Raw genomic sequence first — 9951 nt, 5'->3', positions numbered from 1 at the left:
TAATTATACATATATATATATATATATATATATATATAATTACATTATTTTGTGAATTAACTGATCATTTTACTGCAATGGAAAAAAAACTATAACATGAACTAAAATGATTTGAATGACTGCTGATATAATATGTTTAATATGTTTTTTAACAATAATAAGGCTGACTACCAATAAGTTAGTTCTAACATAACAACTAAGTAAATTCTCAATCATTATAACACCTATATATACACTGCGCTTGAGCCAGGATCAGATTCATTCAGTTGAAGAGAGCCCTTCAGTACACATGAGTCAGACTAATGAGCTTATGGCTGAACACACCCTCTTTATCTCCCCTGCACTGCATACTTTGTTTACTGGCCAAATGTTTGAACTAATATTCCCCACAGTTCATCTGAAGCATGCAGGAATCCCACAGGCGATGACTGAGTGATCTAAATGACTGTGATAATACACCATGGGCACACTACTTTTGATGAAGGTTTAGCTGAACGACAGAAGGAAGTGTTAGGAATGTGATTTGGCGGTACCTGGAGTGAAACACACGGAGTGTCCTGCACTTGTAAAGAAACTTGCTCCCCATCCAAATGAATCTTCCTTGAATACAAGGCTCCTAGGAATGTTGAAAAAGAAAAATTCCACTTACTAAAATGATAAACGTCAGTGTATTTTCAGTGTAAAATGCTGAAAGTCTGATAAAGTTTATTACGAATAACAGAAATGATTGTAACCACTAAACAGTAAAACGGTCTGAAACAAAAATGTCATGATGATGAACACATTTTTACAATTCATAGACGCATAGTATAATAGCATTGTTTCATTATAATGTTTACCTGTGTTGGCTTCATAGTCTCCTATGAATCTCTTAGTAAGAAATCGTACAATCAGAGCTGAAAATTAAAACCAAATAGAAACTTTGTATCAGCATAATAGGCATAAGCATTGTCACATAGCTCGCGCACAACTTTGCAGTGTTCCAGTGTATGTCGCACCCTGGCGCTAAACTAGCTTAAATATCTCCAACATCATCGTTTGTTCAGGATTAGCGTCTTTACTAATGACTTTAAACAGAAATAAACTGTATAAACATTAAATCACCAAAGTGCCATTAGAATAAGTTACTATGTAATAACAAAATATGATGGCATAAAGTAAAATGAGTTATATTACTTGTACTTGTAAATTTATTTTAACATTTTTATTTTACATATTAAAAGCCACATTGTTTGATATATTTACCTGTTTTTCCGACATTGCTTGCACCAAGAACAACTATTTTGACGTTTTTGTTTGGCACGCAGTCTAGTACAGGATACTCCGGTATAGGCACTAGCAGAAAGTTGCTAGAGCCACTGTTCATTGTTCTTGGCTGTTCGATAAGAAGACGCATTTAGAAAGCTGTAACTATTAGGCTATTCGACTGTCTAGAAATGCATCTCTTTTCCTCCGCGTTCTCGCGCTATATGAGCCCGCTCCACACGTTAGGTGTCCTCCTCATAACGCGAGAAGCTTTCTGTTATCTCCGTTTGGCAGACAGAGGTCTTCATAATAAATGCAATCCAGTGCACCCCAAATGCTGGCTCCACTTCTGCACGACATGAATGTTAATTTTGTATACCGGCCCTCTAATGAAGTAACTAATATAGTCTAACAAAGCTAAATTGAACCGTTCACAACCCGCAGTTCCTGATCGCAAGATCTCTTTCCAGATCGCAACTGCGCCTTCAGAAAAAAAAAAAAAAAAAAAAAGAAAGAAAAAGAAAAAGAAAAAAAAAGCGGAACAAGGAAGAGGGGCGTGAATAAACCAGCTCACTCAAGACCCAAATTCATTTATAAGATTTGAATGCTATATGCTTAGGCTAAATGTGTGTATTATATTTATATTATATTGCTATTAATAAAACTTTGACAATATGTTTTTGCATTAAAAGTGCATTTATATATTAATAAGCGTGCTATATCGAAAAGAATGTGCATAATGTTTAATGACTTTTTAATTACTATTAACTATTTAATGACTTTTTTGAAGCACTATCGTAAAGTGTAGATACGCGCTAGAGCTGTTAGCCTACCTCATAACGCAAATAGCTTACAGTTAGCTGATTTAACATTGCTGCCTTGTGGTAACTGAAGGCATACTTGTGTGGAAAAAAGTACATAAACCTGTCGAAATGTACTATTCTGCTATTCATTTTTTCATCCTTGTCAGTTGCACAAAGGATTAAAATCACACATTTTGTCTAAACAGTAGGCTTGAACTTTATATTGTAAAAGATATAAAAAAGATATAAAGATATAGGCTAACATTCTTCCAAACAGTTGTGCACCAGAATTCATATTTGTAGTGAGTTGTTCTTGTTGTTGTGTGTGTGTGTGTGTGTGTGTGTGTTTATGAAAAGACAGCACGGAAATAGCCGAGCGTCAGTGTGTCCTCAAGGTCGCCTCATTGTCGTCTTCTCCTCTTTGTCCAGGTTCCCGCGAATCTATAAAACATACATCGGTCAAAAGCAACATAGCGCGTCCGGGGGGCACAGATGACTCTGCGGCCGTTAGAGGATAAGTCGAGAAACCAGAGAAGGGCGGGTGTATACGAATCTTACTATGAAGAAGATTGGACTCATGAATATGAAATAGACCACGTGATAGGATGGTTACCAAGCAACGTCAGCATTACCTAATTAATATTCATACGACAAGGCTTCGCCATAAAATATGAAAACATCAAAAGAATGTAACTCGGGGCTATTCCTTTTTACACATAGTATCCATAATTCACCGTTGTCTGCCTTTATATCCAATTGGTTACAATATGCGTGAAATAAAAGGATTAATGTAAATCCTTATTTAAAATGTCACTTATTTTTTGAATGGTTACTAACGCAAAATGTATTTATTTTCAAAACAAAACAAAAAAGATTTTCAGGTTTCTTTCCTTTTTTTCTTTCTTTTTAGATATTTAGAAATTATAAAATGTCTCACGCTTATTTTCGTTTTGCCAGTTCGCACTAATATGATATCATTTTAGACTATTTTTGTTGTTCATGGGATGTTACATTTATAAGACATGTAATCATAGGCTAAATTATTATTTAAATAATGTTGATTTTTTAAAAATGTAATAAATTTAAAATAGACCACGTGATAGGATGGTTACCAAGCAACGTCAGCATTACCTAATTAATATTCATACGACAAGGCTTCGCCATAAAATATGAAAACATCAAAAGAATGTAACTCGGGGCTATTCCTTTTTACACATAGTATCCATAATTCACCGTTGTCTGCCTTTATATCCAATTGGTTACAATATGCGTGAAATAAAAGGATTAATGTAAATCCTTATTTAAAATGTCACTTATTTTTTGAATGGTTACTAACGCAAAATGTATTTATTTTCAAAACAAAACAAAAAAGATTTTCAGGTTTCTTTCCTTTTTTTCTTTCTTTTTAGATATTTAGAAATTATAAAATGTCTCACGCTTATTTTCGTTTTGCCAGTTCGCACTAATATGATATCATTTTAGATTATTTTTGTTGTTCATGGGATGTTACATTTATAAGACATGTAATCATAGGCTAAATTATTATTTAAATAATGTTGATTTTTTTAAAATGTAATAAATTTAATTGTATTTTTTAATACCATAAACATTACACTGATGTGAAACACTAGGCTATATAGCCCAGATAATATAAATTATCACAAAATATATTGTAACAAAATATGTTTAAAAATATGTGAAAGAAAAAAAGATGAAAATTGCCCCTTAAAATATTTACCTAATTGACGTAAACATTTGCATAGCCTTTCTTTTCTATTCCGTGCTCTGTCATTTCTATGCTAAATTTCCCAGTATTTGTGAACTATGTTGAAAATAAAGTTGATGTGAACAGTAGCCTTCGCCATAGTAGGTTTGGTGATGTTGTGTTATGTACTGCGCAGCTGCTAGGCTACAGCGCGCGAGGCGACACTCCCTCATTCCGCCGCGAGCTGGACCGACTGAAGGATTCACCGGAATTTCAGCCTGTGCGGCTGTCACAGTTTTAAATAGGGGTTCGGTCCAACATGGCGGCAGACGGATGGAAATACTGATGACAGTCCGAAAGATCGCCTTGATTTGTACGATGGTGAGTTTTTCCTCGCATAAGTGAGTGTTGTCCCGTCCACTGCGTCTAACCTGTGTTTGGATTAGCCTGCTAACAGGGCTAGCTCAACAGCTAACAGATAAACAACCGTGTCATGAACATGGCAGCACAGCCACAAAAAGTTTGCACACCTCTCTGTCCGGGTTTATAGACGCAGTAGAAGTTTGGAGATGTGGTTAAACGGACTTTATAGCATTTTTGTCAGAGAATTAGATATTCTGCTCAAGGGTCAAATGTATAGCCTAGCGTATTAGCGAGCGACACACAAATAATGTCAATGTTTGATTAGCCGGGCGGCTCAGCTTTATTTACCATCAGATAATATCTGTCATGTGGATACTATATGTATGTTTAGGAGTGTTTTGTAAAGAGGAAGGGTGGACAGGGTAACAGGCGAGGTCATGCACGAGACTACATTTCCTGCTGCTGCTTCTGTTGTTGTTGTTGTTTTAACATTATTTGAAGGACACAACTAAAAACTGATTCAATGAGCTCAGTGTCTTTGTAGTGCTGAAAGGGTTTTCTTAAACTGTCACACGAGAACATTCACAGTAGATCAGACTCGCAACGAACATAAAATTGAGTATTTGCTGTGTACATAGTACTATTGGAATTTAAAATCTTATTTATTTGGGTAGGTAACGTTACTGGGAGTTCCGTTATAGAACAGCTTCTAGTTTGAGTTTGAGATTTAATTCTTATCAATCAGTGAATCCTTTCTATAGCAAGATATTTATGTGGCAACTTCCTTATTTACCAGTAGTTACCGATAACCAGTTATAGAGATAAGACACATAGATTTGCATCTTGTTGATTTCGTTTAGCCACCTCAGGGTGCCAGTATGTACTATGTAAAAGAGCTATGAGTTATGTAAAAAAAAATGCTGTTCATAAATTGAGTAATTTTAGTTTGAGTAAATTTATTGATACATTATGCCTTAGGATCAAGGTAATCAAGTCTTGGGTTGACATTATATGTAAAGTTACATTTTCAACAGGTTACCTAAGTCACGATGAATCAGATCCCTTTGATGATTCATCTTTCCAGAAACAATATTTACAGTATTTAGGTATTTAAATAATTAATTATTGTGAATATTTTTGAAATAGTAAAACTCTAATCTAAATTAAAATGCTAAAACACATAAAAACAATAAATCCCGTTCAATCCTGTTGAAGAACATACAGTTTTTGAAATTTCTCAATTGTGGTTAATTCATTTAATATTTTTATACTCCCAGTTTCTGTTTAAAAAAGAAGGAAAGAAATAGCTTTATCATAACTGCAGCAGAAATATCTCCTCCTATATGCCTGGAAGTGGGTCTTTGAATAAGGAGCTGGACAGTGGGGTAGCTTTCGGGTCAAAAAAGCTTGAGAACCTCTGACTTAGGCCTTTTAACATCTGAGAACTCATACATTATACTTCAGATACTGATACCACTTACAGCTCTGCCTTGATGTTCTCCCCTGGTGAAACAGAGTGGGTGCACTTGCCCAGCAACTGCATCCTGTTAATGCCAAGTCTGGCATCATTCTTCACAAACAGGATGTTCCTGTTAGTCTCCAATAGGTCCAGAGTGTTCCTGGTCACTTGTATTATTGAGACCCATGAGCAAAGATAACCATTGTGGCTGTTCCCTGTAGGGCGCCAATGCCTCTGCTTTGGAAAAGGAGATTGGACCGGAACAGTTCCCTGTTAATGAACACTACTTTGGGCTGGTCAATGTAAGTTTACGTTATTGTTTTTGTCAGTGAATGTGCTATAAGTAGAAGATTACTTTGCCATATCACTTTTAAATTTTAAAGCACTTTTTTTATGTAATGTGCTTATGTCATCACTTAATGGCAGATTTGGCAAGCATGTATAAAAAGCAGCAAAATATAATAATAAAACCGCTCCATATATCCAACAATGGTTTGCTTTCCTTCTCTGAGACATTAATTGCAGATATGACACATATTATATGTGCATGTATGTCATCACATATCCTTCATCAATCTTTGATCTGTTCTTTCTCCAATTGCAATCTGGTCGCTCAGTTTGGCAACACCTGCTACTGTAACTCAGTGCTGCAGGCACTGTACTTCTGCCGGCCCTTCCGGGAGAAAGTGCTGGCCTATAAGATCCAGCCGCGACGGAAAGAGAGCCTGCTAACCTGCCTGGCTGACCTCTTCAACAGCATTGCAACTCAGAAGAAGAAAGTGGGAGTCATTCCACCAAAGAAGTTCATCTCCAGGTTGAGGAAAGAAAATGGTGAGAAAAGATTCTGGGTCCTACAGTAAGCAATTTGGCTGACTGACTGACCGATGAGAGAGGGGTTGTAGATGTGGGATAATGGGAATGTTATGCAGGTGCTTACGTGAAATTTTGCTATACAGATAATATGCATGTTCTGATATATTTGTAAACATTCTAAATGTAAACATGGATATAAAGATAGATGCCAAAAGGTTGGGGTCAGTATTTTCTTTTGATGCCTTAAATTGTTCAAAAGTGACAGTAAAGACGTTTATAATGTTATAAAAGATTTCTAAAGTTCTTTTGAACTTTATATTTATCAGAAATGTTGGTTTCACCAAAAATATTAAGCAGTACAACTGTTTTCAACATTGGTAATAATAAGACATTTTTATTAGGATGATTTCTGAAGGATCATGTGACACTGTCTGGAGTAATGCCTCCTGAAAATTCAGCTTTGCCATCACAGGAATAAAACAAATATGCCAATAATAAAAGAAACTGTTTTGAAACTACAAATATTTCACAATGCTGTTTTAATTAAACCTGTTGTGAATGTGTAACATGAACAGCCAGTCCGTTTCAAGTCAGATGTGAAGTTACGTTACCATTGTCACAATTAAGTGAGTTTGATAGTAATACAGCAACTGCTCTTATGGATTCAGTTTTTACATTTGTTTGGCTGATTAAAACAATAACAGAGCAGCTTATAAGAGTCATTTGTCATGAACCAGACACTGCTCATGCAGCATGCAGCCAGCAAAGACAACACAATTTATCGTTGTATAGTTTTGCTTTGACTGCAAATTAGGAATTGACATAATACGTCATTTCTTTTACCATGGCGCAGTAGATTCAGCTGCACTGCTGAATAGCTATGCGGGAAACACTGTGTATGTGATTGAAATGCATTGTTATTAAATGATTAAATCATTTTTTCACTGTTCATTTCTACTGTTTATATATTAGACTTGCAGCTACCTGATGCTATCAACACTTCTTTTTTTTACCTACAGAGCTGTTTGACAACTACATGCAGCAAGATGCTCACGAATTCCTCAACTATTTGCTCAACACCATTGCAGACCTGCTACAGGAGGAAAAGAGCCAGGAGAGACAGCAGAATGGAAAGGTAGTACAGAATGGTGGAAGTGGAAGTGGAGGAGGAGGTGGAAGCGGTAGCAGCACAGGCGAAGGGGAAACGGAGGAAAAGACCCAGCAGACATGGGTGCACGAGATCTTCCAAGGCACACTGACCAATGAGACAAGGTGCCTGAACTGTGAAGCGGTGAGTCAGAGGAGGTGGAGTGAGTCAGAAGTACCCTAAAGGGCTCTTGTTTTTATTAATGAGATATGGGATGAGTTTTTGGGAGTATGTTTTTGTCACTTTGGCTTGGACTAATCAGCATCTGGGGGATTGTATGGATGTGATGGGAGGACAGTTTTCAACAGGGTGTCACTGTACGAAGAACTCTGTTAAATGTTTGGATTGCGGAATATGTTAACTGTTTTAGCTGATCTGAGATGTAGGTGTGTGTTATGATGACTGATGAGGATTTTTCAGGTATTAAAAAAATGCCATTGTGATTTAAAATGTGATTTATTATTATTAGGCTATTATTTTTTTATAATAATTTTATAAAAAGCTTTAGGTTTGCTGTGCTTGTTTGTAGGCCTGCACAATTAGGCCCAACATTTTGTGATCTTTATGTTAATATGTTTATTAAATGATTATATGTAGACTAAAATTATAGAAATTACTAGTAGAGGCAAATAAAATGTAAAAGGAAATATGAAATATTACTATTTTGTAATATTTGACAGTTTTTTTTACATAAAGTATTTATGAAAAATTATTTAATAGCCTTTTTTTTTTTTTTTTTTACATTATAACTGTAAAATGACAATACTAATATTTATAGATGTCTTTGAAATGTTAAACCATCAAAGCTTTTATTTTGGCGGAAAACCTTAGGAAACTATTCAGGTTTCTCTTTTGTTGCATTCCCAAATGTACATTATAAGCAACTCAAACTCAGAGCACATGCAGAGATGAGTTTTATGTGGAATAGCATTTACTGCAAGCTGAACTGCTCTGAGACACTGAAAACACTGGATTATAAAATGCTTGCGTGTAAAAGAACACAGTGCTGTGCTTCACTCATGGAACAGACATTTATTTAATTCAATTTATTTATTTATTTTCATATTAATTTATCTAGGTCAAGTAGACATGTAAACTCATTTTTCATTTGATGATTTTGAAGGCTGGCCATGAGTGTCCTCTTTTTTGCCATTGTACACCTTTGATATACTGATTTGAGTTGATGTGTTTTTTGCTGCATGCTGCTACGCTACAGTTTGATATTACATCAGTGAAGTGTAGACACAGAGGAGGACAACTAGGGCTTATGGTTGCATTTAGGACATGGCCTAGCTGTTTTTGGAGAGGGACTATTCGTTCAGACAAGCCACCAACTAGCTGCTTTTGATAATATGCAGTCTTAGAATTTCCCATCATACAATCTGTCCTCTTTCTCCCCAGGTGAGCAGTAAAGACGAAGACTTCCTAGACCTTTCAGTGGACGTGGAGCAGAATACCTCCATCACACACTGTCTTAGGTAAAGCCACAAACGTAACTGAAACAAATATCCTGTTGGTGCAAATTCTTTGTTTATTGGAAAGATAACATGTTTTCTCTGCACTAACAGGGGCTTCAGCAACACAGAGACCTTATGTAGTGAATACAAGTACTACTGTGAGCAATGCAGAAGTAAACAGGAGGCTCAGAAAAGGTATGTAGTTCCAACAGACTGGCATAGCTGAAATCACTCTTGTTCTGGAGGCACATTTGCTGTGATATTCACATCAACCAATGTAAGCCTGATGCTATGGACTGCCCCTGTCTATGTAACATTTCCTTCCTTCCTGAACGCATCTTGGTGTTGTACTCAATGCATTAGTTTGTCGGTTCTGTGCACCAAGAGAGAGATTTTAAAGGTGCTGTATGTAAGTTTTTGACTCTACTAAAGCATAAAAATACCATAATATGTTTGCAGATATTTAAGAAACATGCTAAGTTGAATACAAGTACTACTGTGAGCAATGCAGAAGTAAACAGGAGGCTCAGAAAAGGTATGTAGTTCCAACAGACTGGCATAGCTGAAATCACTCTTGTTCTGGAGGCCCATTTGCTGTGATATTCACATCAACCAATGTAAGCCTGATGCTATGGACTGCCCCTGTCTATGTAACATTTCCTTCCTTCCTGAACGCATCTTGGTGTTGTACTCAATGCATTAGTGTGTCGGTTCTGTGCACCAAGAGAGAGATTTTAAAGGTGCTGTATGTAAGTTTTTGACTCAAAGCATAAAGCATAAAAATACCATAATATGTTTGCAGATATTTAAGAAACATGCTAAGTTAACATACTTGTTTATCTGAAAAACAATGTTACAGTCAGTTATTCTCCTTTGAAAATGTGCGTTCCGGGCCGGAATGTTGGTCTCTGTTTTGGTCTGTGTGACTCCGCCCACTGCCAGTTCACCCAATTGTATTT

General features: G+C 36.1%; 2 protein-coding genes across 3 annotated transcripts in view; one reads left to right on the top strand and one right to left on the bottom strand.

Annotated features, from left to right (window-relative positions):
* The window catches only part of LOC107707904 (ras-like protein family member 11A-like), a 3537-nt gene extending 1810 nt beyond the window's left edge, over window positions 1–1727 (bottom strand). Inside the window, exons 1-3 of the mRNA XM_016512015.1 lie at window positions 1246–1727; window positions 840–896; window positions 534–616 (exon numbers count right to left, since the gene is read on the bottom strand). Of these exons, the coding sequence (XP_016367501.1) occupies window positions 534–616; window positions 840–896; window positions 1246–1396 (291 nt within the window). The 5' untranslated portion in view covers window positions 1397–1727. The remainder of the gene's footprint in view (window positions 1–533; window positions 617–839; window positions 897–1245) is intronic.
* A 2207-nt stretch (window positions 1728–3934) lies between these two features.
* Window positions 3935–9951, top strand: part of LOC107707922 (ubiquitin carboxyl-terminal hydrolase 12-like) — an 11105-nt gene continuing 5088 nt past the window's right edge. Inside the window, exons 1-7 of one of the 2 annotated variants that reach the window (XM_016512047.1) lie at window positions 3935–4134; window positions 5797–5877; window positions 6193–6406; window positions 7408–7679; window positions 8937–9013; window positions 9104–9132; window positions 9473–9527. In XM_016512047.1, coding sequence (XP_016367533.1) covers window positions 3937–4134; window positions 5797–5877; window positions 6193–6406; window positions 7408–7679; window positions 8937–9013; window positions 9104–9132; window positions 9473–9527 — 926 coding nt within the window. In that variant the 5' untranslated portion in view covers window positions 3935–3936. Of the gene's footprint in view, window positions 4135–5796; window positions 5878–6192; window positions 6407–7407; window positions 7680–8936; window positions 9014–9103; window positions 9188–9472; window positions 9528–9951 lie in introns of both variants that reach the window. The other variant, XM_016512046.1, reaches the window with a different exon arrangement.

The sequence above is a fragment of the Sinocyclocheilus rhinocerous genome, unplaced genomic scaffold (assembly GCF_001515625.1).
Source record: "Sinocyclocheilus rhinocerous isolate Xijiao unplaced genomic scaffold, SAMN03320098_v1.1 scaffold2852, whole genome shotgun sequence".
Lineage (NCBI taxonomy): Eukaryota > Metazoa > Chordata > Actinopteri > Cypriniformes > Cyprinidae > Sinocyclocheilus > Sinocyclocheilus rhinocerous.
This window is presented reverse-complemented; position numbering and strand designations above follow the sequence as displayed.